The sequence below is a fragment of the Xiphophorus maculatus genome, chromosome 24 (genome assembly GCF_002775205.1).
Source record: "Xiphophorus maculatus strain JP 163 A chromosome 24, X_maculatus-5.0-male, whole genome shotgun sequence".
Classification (NCBI taxonomy): Eukaryota; Metazoa; Chordata; class Actinopteri; order Cyprinodontiformes; family Poeciliidae; genus Xiphophorus; species Xiphophorus maculatus.
The window spans coordinates 2,192,842-2,216,609 of NC_036466.1; the positions used below are offsets into that span (position 1 = coordinate 2,192,842).

At 40.0% G+C, this 23,768-nt stretch overlaps 2 protein-coding genes across 3 annotated transcripts in view; one reads left to right on the forward strand and one right to left on the reverse strand.

Moving 5' to 3' along the window:
* LOC102233779 (sodium-driven chloride bicarbonate exchanger-like) overlaps positions 1-5,744 on the reverse strand; it is a 43,937-nt gene extending 38,193 nt beyond the window's left edge. Inside the window, exons 1-2 of one of the 2 annotated variants that reach the window (XM_005808065.3) lie at positions 4,890-5,743; positions 2,471-2,500 (exon numbers count right to left, since the gene is read on the reverse strand). In XM_005808065.3, coding sequence (XP_005808122.1) covers positions 2,471-2,500; positions 4,890-4,937 — 78 coding nt within the window. In that variant the 5' untranslated portion in view covers positions 4,938-5,743. Of the gene's footprint in view, positions 1-2,470; positions 2,501-4,889 lie in introns of both variants that reach the window. The other variant, XM_023329582.1, reaches the window with a different exon arrangement.
* A 5,641-nt stretch (positions 5,745-11,385) lies between these two features.
* On the forward strand, positions 11,386-22,010 carry stk24 (serine/threonine kinase 24). The gene is made up of 11 exons (XM_005808064.3): positions 11,386-12,165; positions 13,857-14,087; positions 14,628-14,684; positions 16,461-16,569; positions 16,766-16,923; positions 17,433-17,618; positions 17,739-17,887; positions 18,002-18,125; positions 18,207-18,275; positions 19,593-19,729; positions 19,808-22,010. The coding sequence occupies exons 1-11, from the start codon at positions 12,124-12,126 to the stop codon at positions 19,842-19,844; spliced, it is 1,299 nt and encodes a 432-aa protein (XP_005808121.1). The 5' UTR covers positions 11,386-12,123; the 3' UTR covers positions 19,845-22,010.
* Positions 22,011-23,768: the final 1,758 nt, after the last annotated feature.

Here is a 23,768-nt window from a genome sequence, read left to right on the forward strand (position 1 = left end):
AACATCCCAAAGAATAACCCAGGCAACATAAGCGCACGTCCACTGACTGTCCCCACTGATTCTACAAGCCAGAGATGTACCCTGCTATTCCAGGACAGAGGATCCTGGTCAGAGTTATCCAAGCGCAGCTTCCAGGAGATCAAAATCTGTTACTTTAGGTACCAACATATTTAGACCTAGTGTCCGCATGCACTCCAAGTCGTGCGGATTTTGCGTGAATTGTTGGGATTTTATAGTGGACTGAACTGACTGCTTAGATTTCTTTCTCATGACAAATTCCTCTATTCCTTTATCTATAAAGGAATAGATAGATATAGGGCTTTATTCCCTTATCTTTTTTTCCTTCATCTATATTCCTTTATCTACCATCCTTTACATCATGGGATATTTTTACTTGGGTAACTGATTACCCAAAACACATCTCCAATTTAACTTTGGTCAGGCTCAGTTGAAACCAGATATTTACCTACACTGTAAAAAAAAAAAAAAAAAAAAAAAAAAAAGTGACTATTTGTCTCACAGACTGACATAAAATCAGACAAAACCTTACCTATTTAGGTCAGGTAGGCTGAACAAAGTTAGTTTCTTCTTGCTAATTTTCCAAATATTGACATATTTCATATCTCTTTTTATATATTCATGAGTTTATAGGGACTGCAATTACTTATAAAGTAATTGGGTAGTTCAGTTCAGTTCAATCATGTATAGCTGAATTCAATTGTGTTCAGTTCAGTTAAATACCTTAGGTTCACGCAGTTCAATTTCAGTCAATTAAACTCATTGTAGTTCAATAGTATTACATTTAGTTAAAGTAAATGTAATACTATTTTGGGTCAGTGTAAATAAATAAGTTTCATTTTACAATGTTAGTTCATTTAAGCAGAACTCTGTTCAGATAAAGTAATGCAAAAATGTTCTACACAAAGAAAAGAATATCTGCTTAAAAAAAGAAAAGAAAATCTGCTCACTAAAAACTCAGCCAGTGGACATTACTCAGTTTCTAACATGTCATTTCTCAAAAATAAAACAAATGAAAGTTTTTTTCTAAAGCTCCCAGCTTCATGCACCCATACTTTCGCTCTGCTGAACCCTTGACCTCATCTAAGTGGAGGATTCAACATTTTTCCAATGTCTGCCACGTTGTGCTTAGTCCTGTCCTCGGTGTGGCTGTGAGCCATCAGTTGCATAAGCAATATTTCATCAGGGTGGATGTCATACAACGCAAACACGCTTCATAGCTGTCCTCCAGAACTGGCTCTGAGGCCTGCTTCGACTCTCACCCGGGGAGCTCCTCAAAGCGTTTAATGCGTTGAAAGCTCCAACTCCACTTAATTCCTGTTATTGATTGAAGGCAGCCTGCTGAGGATTCCAGATGCATTGTGGCATGTGTCACAACTCGGATCCAATAATGCAGGACATCTGCTAAGCAAGCTGGCTAATCACAGTTAGCCAACTGCAGCTGTGGGATATTAAGTTTAACTCCAATATTTTTACACTGGGAACAAAAGATGGACATAACACTAGTAAATTAAAAATATAATACATATTAAGGCGTTGTTCTTAACAACAAAGAAAAAAGCCTGGAAACATTGTATATACCATTGTAATATTAGCAGAAAATAACTACAGTAAATACACCTCTGGAGTTATCTAAATTAAACAAACTCACAACATGAAGTCCCTTAAACTGGCAAAGTGAACTTCAAAAGTAGGAATGTACTGAGGTGAAAAAATAGAATTCAATTCAAATCCACCCTTCTAGAGTGAACAATTGTTCACAAGAGGAAGACATTTGAGACAGGAGGATCTATTCTTCCCAAGAGTGAATTGCTCAGAGAAACGACAAAAGACTAAAGAAATCCATAAGAGATTCGACAAGCCTCAGTTAGCACAGTCAGAATAAAGAGTGAACCAATATGGCTTCTTTGAAGCGTTCCAATGAGAAAGCCTTTTGTTTCTCTAAACGAAACAAAACACTTCTGGAACAACGTATTGTTTGATTACACCTATAACACTGAATTATTTGTCTATAATTCAATGTTACCCTATGGAAACTAAACACCCTGCATGAGTACAAATACATCACACCACCTGTCCACTATGGGTTGGTAGGGTGATGATTGGGCCTGTGTTGCAGTCAAAGGAGACAGACTAACAGCTTGGCTGAAGCTGGGTCATGAATTGGACAGTAATGCCAAATACACCAACAAATCTATAACAGAACTGGCCTAGTCAAAGTACAGACCTCAACCTGATTGTAAGGCAATGGTGGACCAACCAGAGAACCATGCGACCTCAAAGTCAAAGATGACAAAAAAAAAACATCCAACACATTGACATAAGAGACTGATGCACTCATAGAGAAACTACCATTACCATCATGTTATTACTATTATATAAATACTGAAAAATAAAGGGTTATTAAAACAAGTTTGTCTTACTTAAACAAATACTGATGGAGTCTACTCACCACATCTTTACTTTCTTGAGAACTTTGTTCCTGAAAGTCAAAGAACGAGACAAGTTAAAATCTATTTACTCTGTGAACCAATTATTAAACATAAAAATGGAGTTAAGTATTCAAATACTGGTACTCTGAAATAATCACGTTCCTAATAAAACCACAAACCTCAGTGCATTTCAATAGGATTTTACGTGACAGTGTAAAGTGTATTAATACTTTAAGCTGTACTGTAAATTTAAGAAACTCAAAAGCAATCTCTCGAGAAGTTAATCAGTTGTACTTTCATGTTTGACCTTGGGAACCCAGAAACACGATGAACCGAGTCGATACATACATAGATCCCCTGAGATGCTCACCAAACTAATACCTCACATAATCATACATATCAGAGTGAAACTATGGCAACACTTGCAGCTTGCACAGTAAGAGTGGGTGGTGTTGGGGTGAGGGGAGACAGCAATGACTTACAATGACAAGGAAGCAGCCATGCTGCACTGAGTGTACAGGGGGAGCTGCGTTACAGGCTTCACCTTATGCTAGAAAACCACGTCCTCACATAACACCACCCCAAATAGAGCAGTCAGACTATTGATTGGCCTACAGAGCAATCAGCGCTTTTATTACTGGTCCGCACAAAACAATGGATGCTATCTTCCTGCTCTCGCACTGACACTGCATCCAATGGAGTGGCCATCTTTTTTTTTATTACTTTAAATGGCATAGTCTCACCTGAATACTAATGCATGCGGCAGTGCTTTGGAATAGTACGTTTTGATGAGGACGTTATTGTATTTTATTGGGAAGAGCACACGTGTGAAGTGGAAGAAAAATGAACAAAAATCTGAAATGTTTTAATCTGTTTTTTATGATGATAAAATCCAGTGCACCAGTTGGCTTTGGGAGACATTTAATTAGAAAATAAAGTTAATCTGTGTGTAACTCAGTCTCTTTCTAAATACAAACCTACCAAGACACAGCTGAACGCCGAAAATGAAAGGACGAGCAAAGAGAACATTAATCAGAGAAGCAGCCAGAAAGCTTACAGTAACTCGGGAAGAGCTGCGAGACTCACGACTCGGGTGGTAGAGTCTGATTGGAGCACAGCTACTTCTCTGCATTTCTCTAATTTTGCAGTTGGCAAGAAAAAAAAAGGCATTGTTGAGAAAATAAAAAGCCTTGCGAGAGAAAAAAAAACGAGAAATGTTTGGCCTAGAAAAGCTTCACCAAGTGTGAGAACGCTTTTATTCAACATAAACAAGGAATCTGGATGACAATTCATATGGAGCAGTTCTGGAATTAACCTGTGGGTCCTTCACTTTCCGACAGGAAACGCTAAACATACAGGCAGGGCTACAGTGGATAAAAAATAAATAAAAATCTAAATTTTGAATTTAGAGCAAGATGGATGTTCACAGACATCATCTATAAAGAGTCCAAGTTATTTTGAAACCATTTCAAGACTTGAAGTAGCTAAAGTTGACTCTAAAGTATTAAAGTTGTTGTGCTAGACTTGTTTTAGAGGCATCTTGGTAAAGGGGGTGAAAACATGCACAACACTTTTCAGAATCATTTTTTATACAAGCTCAGAAACCTGTGCATCATTTTCATTCCACCTCAGAATGATGCACTACTTTGTGTTGCTCTATCACACACAATTTTAAAAAATAAAATAAAAATTTGTGGATGTAACGTGACAAAACGTGAGTATTAATACTTTTTCAAGACGCTCTACATGTTTCACGCTGCTGGTTGGATTAAGGTTCATTTTTTAAAGCATTACTCTAAACTCCAGCAGCAGATCTAAAAAGAAACTACGTCAAGACGCTTGTGCTTGTACTGACTCATATAGATGATCCACATTATAAATGTCTGTGCCATCTTTCCCTGAGATTAAAAAGAAGCTGGTTACAGTGCATCCAACCTATGAGACACACACCACCCTGCTGGGATCAAACACTTCCAGCTCCTGGAACATCTTGATCCCAGCTTTGACAGCAGGCTCCACTGTCTGCGGTGTATAAACCCATGTTAACCATATGATCCACGCTATAGACGACATGTATGGGTGAGATGCAGGGAAGCCAATTTGCAAAGCAGAACTGTTGCTGCTGTGTATCCCACCTGTGCGTCACTTCTGTAATTGAGGGCATCTGGGTTTTGCTGCGTGGACTCGTAGCTGAAATGTGGCACGTTTAAGACGGTATTCCTTTCCCCGTGTGATTATGAGCGTTCATGTCTGTCACGACTGCGAGGTGAAACGCTCGAAAATGAGTCGTTCGCCTAATTTTTTTTAATATACAAAATCAGGCGAACGACTCATTTTTGAGCGTTTTATCTTGCAGTCCTATATATATATATATATTCCAAAGAGGAAATAAACTACGCTCACATGATAAGCTGAACATCCAGATCGGTGTGTGCTTACCGTGGGTAAGAGCGGCTCCATTTGGGCTCCTTGGTCGGTGATGTCCATCTTTTCACTCTCCTCTTCCTCGGCCTCAGAATATAACCAGGTGGCGACGCTGCGCTCCTCCTCGGCAGACCGCTGCTTTGGAAAGCGACCCTCACTTGATGCTGGCGGGGTTTTTTTTTTCTTCTTCAGGTTTTATCCTTCTCTCCTCCCCTACTGAGCATTCGCCGGCCGGGTTTTCTCAGACAAAGGTAGCAAAGTGTTCCTGTCCTGGCCCCGCATCGTTTACGCACAAAGGAGGGGAGGCTGCGCTTTCCATTTTGAGCGCACACTTTTTATGCGGGGGTTTCTTCTGCCAGTGGGGGCTTATACCTCCATGTTTTCAGTCGTGCACGTGAGCTACTGGAAAGACGGTTTTTTTTTTCTAATTCAGCTTTTCACCAGAAGATTTAAAAACACAGAGGGTCATGTGTGGATCATGAGCAATAAGACAGAAATGGAACAGAAAGAATAACAGCCATGTTGGACCGCTTTCATGTTTGCATGACAGGGGAAATCCGCCAATCATAGTGGCTTGTTTTTCAGTAGGTCGTTTTCAGCTCTTCGTGTTGGTTGTCTTATTATTCCCGTCAACGTGCAGGCAATCTGCAGTCTTCTGTCTATCGCATCTCATCTTCTTGTTGCGGCACGCAATGTTCCACCGGCAACTGGCATCCAAATCACCCCCGGATGCTGCTGGGTTCAAGTTAATGCAATGGCGCCCTCTTCTGGTCACTTGTCAACCGAACCAGAATGTTGGGGGTTTTTTTACCGTTCAACTATACGCAGACCTTTTTGAAGTTTGACATAGATAACATGTTGAAAAAGGCGTTGTTGTCAGAAGAGGCCATCATTGAATTATTGGTCTACATACTAGACTGAAAAACTGACTCAAAAAGAAAGGGTGGGCGGGAGGCAGCGGATACTGAACCAAGCCACACTTTTAAGATTACTTGTGAAAGAATTTCAAAAACCATGATTAATTTTACATCAACTTTTCAATTATGCACTACTTTGTGTTGGCCTGTCACATAAATCCCAATAAAACACAGTAAGGTTTGTGGTTGTATCATGACAAAATGTGAGAAATGTTAAGGCGTTGTAGGAGTGTGTGACTTGAAAACAAATAAACATATACTGTATTTTCCGCACTATAAGGCGCACCGCATTATAAGGCGCACCTTCAATGAATGGCCTATTTTAAAACTTTTTTCATATATAAGGCGCATAGAATAGCCGCTACAGTAGAGGCTGGGGTTACCTTATGCATCCATTAGATGGACCTGCAATAAAGGGAATGTCAACAAAATAGTCAGATAGGTCAGTCAAACTTTATTAATAGATTACAAACCAGCTTTCTGAAAACTCCGTTCATTCCCAAAATGAACAGCTGTTGCTTCCTCCACTTCCGCACCATTGATTGTTCATGTTAAATTCTAGCTGCTGCTCTATGGGCTCTTTGCACCTCAGCTTAATGATGTACATCGATCCGAAGCCCTGACAAGTAAACTGGAGAAAGGTTTTAACATGTTCGCCTCGTTATACACAGATAGGAAGGTGAGTTTTACTTTCTTTAAACTTTGTGGCTAACATTAGCTTTAGCTTATGCTAGACATTCTTCTTGTAAAAATGTGCTATTTAAGTATCTAAACATTTTTCATCCATTCTAACGGACAATGTTTTTACCTTGTTTTCAAGTATATTACGTGCGTTTATTGTCGTTAGTGTCAGAGACCAAGTAACAGGGATTTTATGGTTCAGGCTTTTTGTTTCTGAAGCACAACGAGCCCATAGCTTAACATTAGCTCTGGTGTCAGAGTTCTAGTTCAGCTGACGGTTCAGGTTCAGAGTTGTTGCTATTAGAAAAATATGGCCGTGTTCATTAAGGTCTCCGTGTTATTTCATTTTATTAGTTTTGCATGTTTCTAGTGAAGCAGGACGGTGTTTACAGCAGTGTATGCAGGCAGATCAGTAGCTCGGCTGCCTGGCTCTGGTCTGCTCTCTGGTTCCCATAAACTCTCTTTCAGGCTGAATACAGAAGTGATTCCATGGAAATAACACAGGAGGCTCCTTTACCTTCTTCTTTAGGCTGAAGAAGTTGATCCGGAGTGAAGTGAAGGCTGTAAACTTTGCTGTGCGGCGTTAGCTTAACTGGTAGCCACGATTATTTACAAGCCACCGTCTTCTTAATTCAGGATCGTTTGGAAATCCATGAAAACTTAAAAGCCCATTATATTAGGAAGACAACTATTTTCATAGTATTGTTTTATTTGTGTCTGAAATAAGACTTTGTCTTCTAGCTGTCATGGTAACTCAAAGCGAAAAAAGAGAGCCCATTTGCGCATGCGGTTGTGACGTCAGCGCGGCAGGTGCAAAGAGCCCATTCCCGTGTTCTACTGTGTGACTGATCGCCTTGAGCTTAAGCTCTGCGTTGTAAGCGTGTCTCTTAATAGGAGCCATTTTGGGGTCTTTACACAAAACCCAGCGTGCACCGCTGGCTGCATCGGCGGCTGCTTTCCTCCGTTTCTTCCTCTAGGGTAAAATAAAGTCGGTGTCTGCTTTCCCGTTTCTTCTTCCACGGGGGAAAATGAAGTCGGCAGCTGCTTACCGTAGTTGCGAGACCTGTTGTGGCTCAATATTGGTCCATATATAAGGTGCACCGGATTATAAGGCGCACTGTCTTGAGAAAATTGAAGGTTTTTAGGTGCGCCTTGTAGTGCGGAAAATACGGTATATGAGCTATAAAAGATGGGAATGCATGAAAAATTACAGCTATGACTACAATATGAGGATCATAAAATTCTTTGGACTTCACAGTCTTATTACCAAATTGTTTTTTTTTTTAGGTCCAGACTAATTTGGGGGCTAGAGATTGCACGACATCCATAGAGCTAAGATTGCAACTTTCATGTTTTGTTGTTAATAGACAAGATAGATAAGAAGGAATAGTACCCAGAATAGTTTTTTAAATAACCACACACCAATGACTGAGCTGTTGTATACATAAAGATGTCCAATTAATTTTATAGTAGAGCACAGAATGTTGAGTAAGCCAGTTGATGACAAATCTCAATACCCCATTATCGTATGTAAACGTGTGGAAGCATTTACATACGTCTCCATTATCCAGAATAGGGAGAAAGGTTGTTTAACCCAATTTCTGTTTCACGCAATAAGAAAAGCAAGACTTACTTCTGTAGTAAGATCCTAAAATAACTTTTAATTACATAATATAAAAGTTAATATGGTCCTTAACATTCAAAAAATTCTCAATTTATTAAAAGTAGACAAACTATTTGTTGTCCATGTATTGTGTGGGGTTGTGTATTGTGTAGAGTTCAGAATTTTTGAAGCAGTCAACATCATGCATTTAAAACAAGTTGCCGCTGACAAAGTGGCTCCTGCACTACATCAAATGCAACTTGTAAAGACTGAGAGGCTTCAGTAGGAGTGGGTCCTGAGCAGCGTATGACGTCATCTGCAAAAATTGGAACGTTGAGTTTGGAATGATACATCCAGTATTTACATAAATAATGACTAGTAATGGACTGAGCACAAAGCCTTGAGGGACACATTTTTCCATAGAATAACCCTCTATCTGAACCATCTAGGCTCTACTATAGTGAGATACTTTCCAAAACCTGAAAGACATTTGATTACAGTAATCAATCAACAAATTACAGTTATGAAAGTAGAGGTAACAATACTGTGATTTTTGCAGAAACCTAACTGAAATGGAGAAAAAAAAAGAGTTTATGGTCAGATATCCTTTGAGCAGGACCTTTGCCAAGACAGATAGATTTAGACATTGCTCTGCAATTGTTTGAAATACAGAGGCCACTTTTTTGTAAAATAGAAGCAAGGACAGATTTCCAGTCCAAGGAGATTTCATTTAATGTCAAGGTTATAAATTACACAGTAACACAGTTACAATTTAAGTTGCCATCTTTAAGAAGAGTGGTTTAAGATTAAAGCACTCAGGACCTCTGTTGTGGTGAAGTTAAAAACCTCACTATTGTCAATGGTTCTTCTACTTCAGTATAATTGTCAAGTTTATACAAACCCAGAAGAAATAAAATAACTTATAATTTAATTTCCATCATTTACTCTTTGACCATTGCTGGGCTGGCAGCCTTGTTTTATTTAGTTGTTGTGGAAGATGGTAAGATCCTGTTTGGGGAGGCTTATTGAAAACAAAGACAAAACAAAACTTACAGCCATGGCAGAGACACAAAAGGGGCAGGAAAGCTAAGCTGGGGATTGTGTTCAGGAAGGCAGGCAGAGCAATAGACAAGACTGCCAGAGGGTAGGAAAGAAAGAGGACGTGAGGAATGAAGGAACAGAAGACACTGGAGAGACTGACTTTGTGGAATCTGGCTTCTGCAAACAGCGCTCCATAGTGCCAACCTGGAGGTAAAGGTTTGTGTCTGCAAATTTCTGCTGACATTTGCAGAGCTGTCAGCTTCCCTTGATGAGGATCCTCTCTGTCAGATCCTGTCTATCAAGGTGACAGGTGGGTATTCTTTTAACCCTGTGATGGTCTGTGGTTAGTCCTTTTGTGAGGGTGAGTGTGTCGGAGGTGTGAATGTCTGTTTTGCAAACCTGCAGAAGAAGCTGCTGTGGTCATCAGCCAGCTGCGGGTGTCATCACAGGTTGAGGGTGACGGGGTTCTTAGGCGGTGAAACTCTGACCAGTTACCTTGTTCCTGCTGAAGAAAAACATTTCCAGAGCATAAAGTTTCCAGTACCATGTTCCATAACAAATAAAGTGTGTTCAAGGACAAACTCAAAGACCGTCTAAGCTTATTAGTAGAACTAGCTACACTTGGTGTATACTGTTCATCTTGATTAGTAACATTAAACCTTAGGAATTAAAGAAGCTATGTGTAAGACCCAGTGCTACCAAAGAAGCCATAAACCATATGCCTCTATTGTCTTTGTATGTAGATATAGACACATCAATAGAATACATTTGACAAATTATATACGGAAAGTTACGAACATTTAGCTAAAAAGCATTTTGCCTTATTTAGAACCATTTTTTTCTTATTACATGTTAATAAGAACATCTTATTTTTGGTTCCTACTTGGTGACTGAATGGGAAGTTCAGCTGTTGGAATCTGTCTAACACAGTTTTAAACTTCACAGTCCTATATCTGTGGCCTTTGTTCAAATGAGGTAAGGGCATCCCAACGTCACACCCTCTTAAATGTATTTTGCATAAACAGCATCTTTGGTGCATCACATTGGTCTCTTCAGAGTTCAGCTCACTGGCACAGTTAACCTGACGAAAGATTTTCCATTTGAAAAACTGCACATTTTTTCTAGTCTTTTCTGAAAATGGTTCAAGTCTCAGATCTGTTGGAGAAGGTTGGGAAATACAACAGGAGACTTCTTCCAGATGCTCTGCAAGGCGAGAGGGACACAAATTCTGAAGCTGCAAGATCCAGTTTAGCAACAGCCTGTCCAACTCAGTCAAGTATAGTCCCAAAGCCATGTACAAAAGGAGGACATGCCTGCCCTGCCTAAGTGACCGGATAAAGGACGCTGGGGAAATGAGACAGTGGTGGTGTTTGAGTGTCATCTGGAAATCTGACACAGAAATGATCTGGTCCAAAAACCATCTAGAGGTAAAGAAGGGGACGGTAGGTTGTCTCCCATGCAATATGGCTTTCATTACATTGCTCCACTTACTACATGAAAAATTTCATTAAACATTGCTTTGGGTTTGGTTCAAATGGAGTCGGAAAAGGAAGGGATAAAAAGAAACAAAGGAAGAGAACTCATGCAGAACGTTTAAAGGGAAAGAAAGATAAAAATAGAAAAGGATAAAGAGAAGACAAGTTAACACCCAGTAAATCTGCTTCTACATGTGCATAAAAAAACAAAAACAAAAAAACCCAACAGAAAACTGTAAAAAACCCAGCAACAAAATGTGCATGTATAAAAATAAAATCACTGAGACATACACAGTAGCAATAGGCAGCACTTGTGTATAAAAGGTCTCTTTGGGTTTTACTTAAAGGTATCAGCTTAAAGGGGTTTGCGTGCCACACTTTTCATATTTTCTGTAAAACTATTTATTGTGCACATATGCCCCCCCCCTCCCCCCCCTCATAATGTATAATTTGTGTTGACGTGTCATAAAATACCAATGAAATGCATTGCAATTTGTAGTTGTAACAAGGTAAAATGTGAAAAAGCTCAAGAGATTTGAATATCTTTGCAAAGCTCTGTATGTAAACTCATGATGAAGAAATAGAGGGGCTTTACAAATTTTGGTCAAAATAATAATCCATCCATAACGAATGGTGTCATTAATTTGGAGTCATTTATTTGATCATATTTGCAACTTGTATTTTCATGTGACCAAGTTGCTGGAAGTTTTCTGAAAAGCTATGGGAATATGAGTCTGCGGCTGGCATCAGCACCGAGGCTGTTGAGATGTCAGGATGTTGCTGCTGATGATCCGGATCCGCCCAGCTCGGCGTCACGGCACCGACAAGATGGCCGAGATTACGGGTCGAAAGTGAGGGAGGAAACAAAAACATCTGTGAGCTGCCCCTCCTGTTGAAGACGCCAGGTTTCAAGCGGTGCTGAGGACTGGTCGGGGCGGAGATATAGGCTGGGTGCACCCGGGACTCCGGCTCTTGTTCTTGCCGGATGCAGACACAGTGCGCTCCGCGGCGGCGCGCGCTAGGACCGTTTATCGGGTCTACTGGGAGCTAACCTGCTAACCATGTTTGCTATCTGACAGCATCATTACTGAGACGTTGTGCAATTACAAAGTGACACTTGGGCTCGTTCCAATATAAATAGCGGCTGCGTCTAAATAAGTTATCGGAGATAAGGTTAGTTACAGCAGCTCAACTTTCTAAAGAGACAAATTGGATTTAGCGCTTAGCTAGCAGGTTAGCATGCTAACATTGCGGATTTCTTGTTTGCAGCTTCGCAGCTAGCATCTGCGTTAGCAGACGTCAGTTAGTGGGCTCAGCTGTTTTTGGACTCTTTGGGCTGTTCTATGACTGTAAAGGTACTTCAGTGAGTGTTGGGAGGACGGTGGTGTCACAGTTTAACAGCCGCGGAAACTGTTCTCTTCAAATCTGGATAGCCAGGAGTCCTACAGGATTAATAGCGTTGAAAGCATCACAGCCGGGGCGATCTAAGCCCCCTCGTTACAGGACGAGGAGCAAACCCAGTCGGCTTCATCATGGCCCATTCTCCCGTTCAGGGTAACCTGCCGGGGATGCAGGTAAGAAGTGTTTTTAATGGGCTTGTTTTACTTTATGCAGGGGAGGGCATTAGAACATACTGTACACCGAGTCCCTGTCGAGGGTTAATAATGCTGTGCACCTAAACAGCTTAGTGAGATGAGGCGTTTAAGGACCTTAGTATGGCTCGGAAATTATCACGAGACACCTCAGGATTTAAAATTCTAAAAATGCCACGCCATGTAATTGAAACCCCGAGAGAGAGAGAGAGAGAGAGATGTTGCATTAGGGTTTGCCAAGGACATCTGGGGTTGCCAAGTCCCATCCTGAATATTATTGATGTTCCACTGATCCAGCACACCTTGATTAAATTATTAGTATGTTCTGCAGAACCTGATGACATGCTGAGGAAGTAATCCAGCCATTTCTAAAACCTGTGTTGGAGGAGTAGGTCATCTAAACCATGTAGGATGCTAGGTTTTCGATACATAAACATTTGAATTCCTCTTTTACTTTAACACAATTCAGAGGAACAAACTGCCTAAAGAAGACAATTAAACCAGAATAAATGATACAACTGAGTCTGTCATTTAATCTCAGTAGGGATGCAGCTGTTCAGTCAAGACTTAATAGGTTTTTTTAAAGAAATTGGCAAGCAAACAGCATCAGACAGGTAGAGAGAAAGTTCTTAAGTTTAAAGCAGGATTGGGTTACATATTAAACCCTCAGAGCCGCTGACTTTATCATCTTTAAATAGACTTCAGGAGAATATTCGACTTACCTAGACCCGACCAATCACCTAAACCAGGTGTTCTCAAATTCAGTCATCTAGCTCTGGTGTCCTGCAACTTTTGCATCTCTGCTTCAACACACCTGAGTCAAATAATGAGGTCATTAGCTGGAAAACTAGACTGCCTACTGAGGAGGTAATTAAGCTGTTTGGTTCAGGTGTGTTGGAACAGGGATGCATGCAAACCCCCGGCTTTAAATCGACAGTGTTGAACATAAATTCCTTTCTTAATGCTTTTTGTGGAAAATGTGTATTTTCTTTTCAGCAGCTTTTGATGTCTTTTCATAAGAGCGAGGGTCTCTCTTTTCAATAGTCTGCTGCCTTAAAGTGGCTGTAATGAGCATTTCTCTGGCCAAAAGAGGTCATAAAAGGAAGTTGTTTTTTGTCAGTGCCTACTCTAGTGTTTTCCACATAACAGCCTCTGGAGAGTTAAGTCATTTTAGTTCACTTCCTGTGGTACGCAAGTTGTTTTCTCCCCATTTCACTCTATGATATGAATGCCACAGAGAAATGTCCTATAGAACATTGTGGAAAATGTATTTCCTGGTTCGGTTTTTCCGCTGAATGTCGTGTTTCAAGTCCATGATGGCTGTTTTAAAGGTGAAGTTGCAGCCGTTAGCTGATTAGTGAGTCTTTACACTGTCATCAACATACTAAAGGATAGGGATTAAAGGGAGTAAAATGATAAATCTAGCAGTTGGTTTTAATTTTATTACTTTTATTCTGAACCTGCACGTTATCCAGTCATTACTCTTCCCCTTTTTACCTCTCCCGTGTCTTTCTCTCTCTTTACATAAACCGAGTGTTGCAATGAGTGAAAGAATGCCACCCTGCCAGTGTTTCTGACTTATTCCCAACCTTTCTTTCATTCTGTTTATTATGATTTTTATTTAAATCCACCTTCCCTGTCCCTTTCCCTTGCTTCTTCCCGTCAACAACCAGAATGTCCGAGTGGACCCCGAGGAGCTGTTTACCAAGTTGGAGCGCATCGGAAAGGGTTCCTTTGGCGAGGTATTCAAAGGCATCGACAATCGCACGCAGAAGGTCGTGGCCATTAAGATCATAGACTTGGAGGAAGCGGAAGATGAGATTGAAGACATCCAACAGGAGATCACTGTGCTGAGCCAATGCGACAGTCCGTTTGTTACCAAGTATTACGGTTCTTACCTGAAGGTAGTCACCTAATTACAAATTCACAATATCCTCCAGTAACTTTTCACATTTTGCCACATCGTAACTTTAATGTAGTTTAACTGAGTTATATGCGTTAGCTAAACACAAAATGGAAAGGAAAGAGTATGTGGGCTGTCTTATGAAATCCAAATGTAGTACATTAAAGTTTATGATTGTAATCATTACAAGGTGTGTAAAAAAGTTAAACAAGTGGTTTTCCAAAGCACTGGACATATAGTGGATCTTTGTTTTAGCTGGCATAGCATCATCTTAAATGAGCTGATGAAATGAGATTTTCTTCTCTAACCCACTTCTTCCTTGTGAATAATCCCAAATTAAAAAAAGGATTAGCCTCAGATGATTTGAAACACCCACCTGACCACCAGACTCTTAATAGGGTCATCAGAACTTATTCAAGTTTTCGCTGGCTTGTTGGAAGTTTTGTGTTAAGCATCTGAATTTGGGAGTCTGTGCGTTTTCTTCTTACATGCAGCCAAGCAGTAAAGAGCTTCTATTCTTTTTCTGTCTCCGTCAATGCAGGACACAAAGCTATGGATCATCATGGAGTATTTGGGTGGGGGCTCTGCCTTAGATTTGGTAAGTAAATTTTCTGTTCACACAAAATGTCTGCTTTGCTTGTCCTTATGCCTCGTTTCTTTTTACTGAACTTCAGCAAAACTCGGATGGCAAATTAGTGACAGAGTCTAAAGCTATTTGCAGAGGTTTGCGCTTCAAAGACATTAGGAAGTTGTTACAAATAGGACTGCATGTTATAACCTAAAAAAAAAAACATTAAAAAAGGGTCTAAAGTATTGCTGCTTTAAGTTCCTAGCAAACCTAGATCTCAAATATTGGGTAGTCTATGCAGCTTGGAGGGAAAAAAAACTTCAACATTTGTATCTCAATTCTCAATTTCTAGACAGAATTGAGAGTATTGTGTGCACAATACTCAAGTTTTCGCTGTTATGTTAGTGTTATGTCTTTGTCGCAGGAGGCTAAGCTAGCTACTGATCTGAATGAAAGTGACTAGCATGCCTAGGCTGGTCATTAGTCAAAGTCAAAGAGGACTTTGAACAGTCCAGTTCTTTACTCTTTGGGTTGTACCTACACATGTCAATGACTTTGTTCTCAACTTGAATTTCTTTAGATCAGGGCATGGTGTTGCTTATTGGGATTTTATGTTTAGCCTACTTCATATTGTCTGACAGCTTCTACTTAAGTAGTTTCTTAACTATACAGATCTGGTAATCTAATCCTGGTTTGGCTAATGAAATGGAACCAAAAAAAAAACTAATCACAGCTGAGTTAGGATTTAAAAACTGAAGATTTATCATATTTGTGTTGATATGGATAGTTGTTTTTTTTCTATTACCGTATTTCCCGCACTACAAGGCACACCTAAAAACCTTCAATTTTCTCAAAAGCCGACAGTGCGCCTTATAATCCGGTGCACCTTATATATGGACCAATATTGAGCCACAACAGGTCTCGCAACTACGGTAAGCAGCCGCTGCCGCCGCGGGCTTCCCTTGTAGAAGAAGAAGCGCGCGGTGCACGCTGGGTTTTGTGTAAAGACCCCAAAATGGCTTCTATTAAGAGACACGTTTACGACGCAGAGTTTAAGCTCAAGGCGATCAGTCACACAGTAGAACACGGGAATAGAGCAGCAGCGAGAGAATTTAACATGAACAAATCAATGGTGCGGAAGTGGATTTACTGTATATTGTGATTGCACTAACGTTTGATTTACCGTAACAGTATCAGACTGTTTTTTACGCGTTTATTGAATCGAGGAAACATTCCCCTCCACTATATGTTATACCTTGCTGTTGCTAAAAGATAAACTGTCTCACGAAAATACCACGTCACTGACTTTACCTCGGGGAAAATAATAAAGCAGCTGTTTATTCATTTGGGAATGAACAGAGTTTTCAGAAAGCTGGTTTGTAATCTATTAATAAAGTTTGACTGACCAATCTGACTATTTTGTTGACGTTCCCTTTAGCGCAGTTCCATGATGCATAACGTAACCCCAGCCTCTACTGTAGCGTCTATTCTATGCGCCTTATAATGCGGTGCGCCTTATATATGAAAAAAGTTTTAAAATAGGCCATTCATTGAAGGTGCGCCTTATAATGTGGTGCGCCTTTGTCTTTTTTTTTTTTCATTGATCATCTGAAACATTTAGTTGTGACAAAAAACACCAAAGCGATGAAATCTGCAAGTGGGCAATAACTTTTTATGCCCACTACTATTAATACATTCCACCAAATCCAAGCTAGCTTAGAATTTTATCTACACATATTGCCACTGTTTAGTGAAATGAGTACTGTTCCTGATGGCCATGTGTCTCTGTTTGTTTTCCTGTCACAGATGGAGCCCGGCGCATTAGATGAGACTCAGATTGCCACAATCCTCAGAGAGATCCTAAAGGGTCTGGAGTACTTGCACTCAGAGAAGAAGATCCACAGAGATATTAAAGGTAGCTGACTAAATGGCTTCAGAGAGTGCACACACGTGAATATCATGTTGCGCATTAATGTTATAGACATCCACTTAAGCCTTCATTCATTATACAGTTTGTGTTTCACCTGAGAATTCCGTTTGATGCCAAATCGATGTAGACGGATAGCTTTGTAGTAGTTTTTCCACCGTTAGACCTCTCCGTTTGTCCACAGCTGCCAATGTGCTGCTGTCCGAGCAAGGAGAGGTGAAGCTGGCTGACTTCGGAGTGGCGGGCCAGCTCACAGACACTCAGATCAAACGGAACACCTTTGTCGGGACGCCCTTTTGGATGGCCCCGGAGGTGATCAAACAGTCCGCGTATGACTCTAAGGTGAGTTCAAACAGAGCAAGCTTTTGACACCTGGAAAGAATTACTCACTACTTTGAGTTGGTTTTAGGACTGCAGCTAACAGTTACTTCAGTAATCAATTATTCTATTGGTTTAAAGGATTTTAAAGGATTAAAAATAAAATTATCTGCAGATTTTTCAACTATCAACTAAAGTTTTAGTTGAGGGTAGCATATTTACAAAGTTTGTTTTTTAAATCTTTGTACAGTTTTGACTTAATTATTGCTCTGAGTATGTTGTTCTTTCAGCAAATGGGATTTTATTGAGTCTGTAAACTCCATTTAACAATTAATCAATTACAAAATAAGTTGACGATTTCAATTATCGATTAATCGCAAAAAATTTGATTAATTGTTTAGCACTTGTTGGTTTGTGACAATACTAAATAAATCCATTGAAAACAGAAGGCGTCAAGGGGTTTGCATACTTGTGCAAGAAACTGTATCGTTTCAAAGCATTTCTGTTATTTCTATTTCTCCCGTGTGCTCCAGGCCGACATCTGGTCACTTGGAATCACAGCTATAGAGCTGGCAAAAGGCGAGCCGCCTCACTCAGACCTCCATCCCATGAAGGTGTTATTCCTCATTCCAAAGAACAATCCGCCCACACTCGAGGGCAACTACTGCAAACCTCTCAAGGAGTTTGTCGAAGCCTGCCTCAACAAAGAGCCCAGTTTTGTATGTAGTCTAGCGTAATTCTGCATTATTAACATACATTATTTCTGTATGTTTTTCTGTATGTTTTCTCATTTCTCCGGACTGCATTGCCTCACTTTCTTTTTTTCGCTCTTTCTGCAGAGGCCGACTGCCAAAGAACTGCTGAAGCATAAATTGATCGTCCGCCATGCGAAGAAGACGTCATACTTGACAGAGCTGGTGGACAAGTACAAGAGGTGGAAGGCTGAGCAGTCCAGAACTACAGAGTCCAGTTCAGATGAGTCGGACTCGTAAGTGTGTTGCCGTTTCAGCAGGAAATAAAGTTCATCCTTCATCTTTAGTTTGAGAGCTGATCAGACTCTTTGCTTATACTGATAAATCTTTTGAAATGTCGGTCCAATCAGAGAACAGGACGGCCAGGCGTCGGGCGGGAATGACTTTGGCAGTGATGATTGGATCTTCACCATCCGAGAAAAGGACCCCAAGAAACTACAGAACGGAGAGGGTCAGTCAGGGGGGACGGACCAGGTCAGCCAATGCTTTTGTAAAAAGTTGTTTTTATAATGCTCACAATATGAAGCATCACTGGTTTTTAATTTCTTTCCTTAGACAAAAGACATTCCAAGGAGGCCTTATTCACAGAGCCTGACCACGGTCATTTCTCCTGCATTAGCCGAGGTGAGGATCCTACTCTCAATGCTCTCTGAAAGTCAATTATGTAATTTAATTAAATGTAATGCTTTTTTGTTGTTGTTTTGTAAAATGAGACTATGAAATTAGATTAAAAAGGGTGTACTTTTGTAGAAAAGCTAAAGCTTTTGCTTTTCTACAAAAGCAAAGGCATTTATTGGCTCGTACTGGTTCTGGTTGAATTACTATTATCCTCTCTGTAACTCCTTATTATTGCTCTGCCTTACTGGCCCATCAGTTTAAGAGAGAGAGCCATGTCTTGGAACTCCCATTTTTAACTACAGCCATCAATTGTGAAAGTGACTTAAAAACCCAAAGGTTTGTGGATACTCTTTGTCAAGACGAAGTCTAAAAGTTACTTCAGATAGACTGCAGGGGTCTCAAACTCCAGTCCTCGAGGGCCACAGTCCTGCAACTCTTAGATGTGCCTCTGCTGCACCACACCTGAAAAGAATAATTGGGTCATTAGCAAGGCTCTGGAGAATTGATCTACACAAGGAGGAGGCAATTAAGCCATTTCATTCTAGTGTTTTGTACCTGTGGCACATCTAAAAACTGCAGAACAGCGCAGCGGCCCTCGAGGACTGGAGTTTGAGACCCCTGAGATAGAGCAATTAAAGTTGATGAGCCACACCATGAAAATACAGTAAAGAGTTTAAGAAGTTGTGAACAATGGCATTGATTTTCTGTGTTGTTTCAGTTATAATCGGCCTGTAGTTCTGGCAATGACAGTGGAGGAAGTGAACAAAGCCATTCAATCCATTTTCCGAATATTGACATAACATTCGCAGCCATTTTGTTTGACTCGGCACTTTTTTCTTTGCAGTGGATGGTTGTTTACTGGCAATTTCTGGTAAGATTCATAGCATTGAAGTGGTGTATTACATACAAACGTTAGTGATTGGGTAACATTTAAAACCTCAACAGAGTCCACACCTTCAGGAAACAGCCGTTTCTCAACAGCAGAGTCCAGACCCTCTGGATGAAGCAAAGCGTAGAACAATGTCCGGCTGTAGAATATTACATTTCAATGTGACTTTTATGATTCAAGGGGCAGGAAGGACTGTTGGCCCTTGAGCATTTTCACAATATTAAATCTGTCTCCGCGTGAGACACTTCTCTAGACATGGGAAAACAACCAGTGGTGATTTTTTGGGGCACTTTAGGAGACTTTAATATCTAGGAGGAAAACGTACAGTTTCTTCCTTGTTATTAGGTCACACGACATGAGTTTAACAGGTATGGATACTTTTACAAAGCGTTTGAACTAGTTGGGTCACGCCTCCTCTCTGACCCCCACCTCAGCTAAAGGCGCGGCAGGAGCAGGTCAACGGGAATCCACTGGTTCTGGACGAGCTGAGAGCGGCCATCCTGCTGGCTGAAGAGGCCTACCCTGGCATCTCCGACTCCCTCGTGGCTCACATGGTGCAAAGGCTCCAGAGGTAACCGCTCTACTCATGTTCATACAGAATGCAGCTCAATATCTGCTCCATTGTTGACCATTTGTTTTACTTTTACAGCTTCTCCACAAGCAGAAGATCTTCCTCCTCCCCCTAGAGATGGGCTCTCTACCCCTAAACCTGCTCTCCCAGGTCCCCACATCCCATCAACACCCTAGCCAGGTCAGAGGGTTAAACGTTGAGGGTCAAGTCATTCAATACCAGCTGGCTGCATTTGACCTCCATGTGAGGGGCGCTAACTTAGCCTGTTATTTAAAAAAAAAAGAAAAAAGAAAAAAAAAGACTGAACTCCAAAGTGGAGAACAGAGACACTTTGCAGAGCTTCTTTTATCCATTAACGAGAGAAGATCTTTGGAAGCTACGATGGTGCAGCAGGGGGAAAAAGAAAAACAATACTCAAAAGTGAGAGCGACCAGCTGCAAAAAAAAAAAACAGCAATAGCCAAGTCTGTCCCTGGGCTTTTGCACATGTGACACTCCTCATGCCTCACACAGAGTCTCTGCATGGATTTTGCTGGATGAGGAGCTGAAAGTCTCCCGTCAGTCCCGCCCCGTTCTCTAAATGCAGGCGTCATATCCCCAGAACCTACGAGAGCATGCTCGATGAACCTGCAGGGATGTTATCCGAGTTTAAAAGCTGTATGTGTGTGTGTGTGTGTGTGGGCGTGCGCAGGTATGGGTGTGTGTGCGTGTGTGTGTTCGGTTTTGTTTGTGAAACTCCCTGTTTAGGCAAATTGCAGCATTCTTAAAGAAACCTCAGGTAAAGTGCTTTAAGTGGACTTTGTCCTCCGAGGCAGGAGGGGGCGCCATGCTGTACATGATTACGAGTTATCATTGCGGAAAATAAATCACTGTGTACAAAATGGTCGACGCGCATTTTGTAGATACTGATTAAAGACAACGTAGGTATTTAAAACATCTCAAAGGTTACTCCGACAGAAAATGCCTTGCCTTTTTCAGCGTTCTAGCATTCGTCGCAGATTTAGTTGGTTTTGTTTTACACACATGTGATAATTGTCTTTTTGTTTTCTTTTTTTTCTTTTAAGTGACTGAGTTTCAGTGTTTCATTTCAACATCCTACAGCATCATTAAGTTAACTTTGTGTAGAAGAAGCAGAAAAAATCCCTACCTGTATTCATGTTTAGGGAACTGAAAGACTTTAGGACTAGAATAAAGGTAGTGGACCGTTACAAGGGAGGAACCACATTAAACTGATATCAGTTGAAGTATTTTCTTTTTCTTTGGTTTAGCAGTATTGAGAAAGTAAAGTGGAAATGAGGATAAACTGGCAAAGAAAGTAGGCAAGGGCCGGCATTGGATCGTTATGGCTGCCTTTAGTATTTGAACAAAAAAATCCAAACAAACAGAAAAGAAAGTTATTCCTGCAGGACTTTCTAGTTGAAAACAAAATGATGTAATTAAGCTAGTTGACCAGCAGTGCAGGAACTCTGTGCTCCATAGACAACAGACGCTCTAGCACACTCTCTTAACTTTCACTGAAAGGACTTTTTACACCCTTGAACCAATGTGACGCAAAATTTCAGCGGTTTAGAAATCAGAAGAACTTCCAGTACCGGCCCGTGTCTGACCACAAGAGCTCAACCGCATCATTTATTCTGGCCAAATCAAGCCTAGCTGCACAGTTCAACGCCATCCTAGACCATCTTCATCTCTTTCTATAGAAGTGCCATGTCCTCTCTGACGCTTTCACTAGTAGTATGATTTGCACCTTTGTTGGGTTTTTTTGTTTGTTTTTTCTAATTTTCAGATCCGTTTTGTGCACTTTGAAAGTGTTGAGTATTTAAAGACTCCTGTAAGAGGAAGAAGAAGAAAAAACAGCAAACAAAACCAGTTGCTAATAGCCATGTTTTACTATATATATGTTTACTTAAGAGTTCCAGAATTTACTACTGTGCTATTGCAGCAATAATGTTGAGGAGTCGCATCAAGATGCACTTGTCAAAACAGGGATTGAGAAAAATTAAGAAATATCCGATATTTTTATAACAGCAAAGAGTTAAGTATGGAAATATGGAATGCTTTATGGATATGGGCATCTGCCTCTGGCAAAAGAAAATATATCTATACCTTTCAGAAAAAAAACATATGCTACAGAAATAACAAAATGTGTACATTTGATTTCCTTTATTATAGCTGATGATTTATAGTACTGTATATAATCTTTGCTTGTGTCATTTGAAAATTCCCAAGTTAAATGTAAGCTTTTAAAGTGACATGAGAAATAAAGATCTAATGCTAACTGAGAACTTTGTTTGGCCTCTTTGCTGTGCATGTGTAAAAGAGTGGCTTTTTTACATATGCACAAATAATAAAGCATATTCATACACTTTCTCATTTTGTTTTGCCACCACAAACGTCCATTTATTTGGGGGAATTTTATCATAAACACAAAGCAGCACGCAACTATGTGGTATATTTTTTTAGAGAAACAATCTAAAAAGTGTGCACTTGTATTTATCACCACAGCCAACACCAACTTAGTAACATAAATATACTTTGATAAGAACTATTTTATTGTTCTATTGTACTTTTTAGGACTCATTGTTCTCTTGAAAGATGAACTGACCACGTTTTTAGCCTGTAGCTGAGTTTCCATTGACCATGAAATTACTGTACACAAATTAGAATGACATAAATAAATCTGCTTAATGGAAACACGCCAATTTTGAAAAAAAAAAAAAAAAACAACAAAAAAACATTTTCTGATAAAACGTTTTTTGTGCTAGGATGAGGGGATTTTGCAGTTGTATCAAAATTAGTGTATTTCACAAATCTGCAATGGAAACGTGGCAATTGCAAAATTATGGAGGGTTTTTAATGTTAGTGAAATATTGACAAAGTTTTATGCAAATCTGCAATGGAAACACTACTAGAGACAGCTTTTCATTCAGGATTGTCCTGTATTTGGCTCACTTTATATTTCCATCAATCCTAACCAACTTTACTCTTCCTATTTAAAAGCATCACTGCAGCATGAGGATGCCACTACCATATTTTATGGCGTGGATGCTCTGCTAAGGGTGATGTGTATACAGTGATTGTTTTCCTTCGTGTTTAGTAAGTGCAGTTTTGTCTTACCTGCCTGGAGCAGCACTTCCCATCCCAGCGGGAGACGATGTTGGATGAAAATGAAGCGATAACAACCAGCAACTCAAAATACTGCACCAAGGAGAAACAGAACATAAAATAGACACCTACATTTTGCAGCCTAATATTCAGTTAAATGCTATTTGTGGAGCAACTGCGAGAATTTTACATAATTAACAGATTTTTAGAGATAGACCCATTCAAGGTAATTACAGCATGAATTGGTTAAAGGCCACAATCTCATTCTCACATCCATCACACTTTTGAAATGCTTGCTACAGCACTTGTGAAAGCCCATTTTATTCTGTTTGTTTCCCCAAATAATATTTACAGATATTACACTCCTATGTTTATCATGTGAATTTTGTTTCAGGTTCACAGTTCTGTAGCAAGCACAAACTATCTGACTCTTCTTCCTTCTCTTTTCGCCGACTCAGCACTAATCAGCTCACATCAGTAAGACAAGTGTTTTTCCACCTCTATGAGAAATAGATTACTTTTTCCAAAATCTTTTGTTAATATTTTAAGAGGTGAGAATCCCGGAGAAATTACTAGCTGAACACCATCTACTCCACCAAATCGTATTGAAATATTCCAAGCAGAAACAAAGTTTGGCACTAACTAAGCTCATGGAATAATATCTATTCATTTGGTGTGTTTAAACTTCTGGTTTCAACTGTGTGAAATCAAACGTTAAAAAAACAAACAAAAGAAAATTGATAATATGCCATTATAATGAAGTTTTTGACATGACTTCTGTGAGGAACATTTATGTAACAATTGGTGAACTTATTTAGCATTTAAAACAGAAAACAATGTGTGTAGGAATTAAATTACTGTTGATAATCGGACGAATAGATTTTATCTTGTCTACCAGCCTGGTCACGAAGTGGGCTTTTTGAGGTACTCCAAAT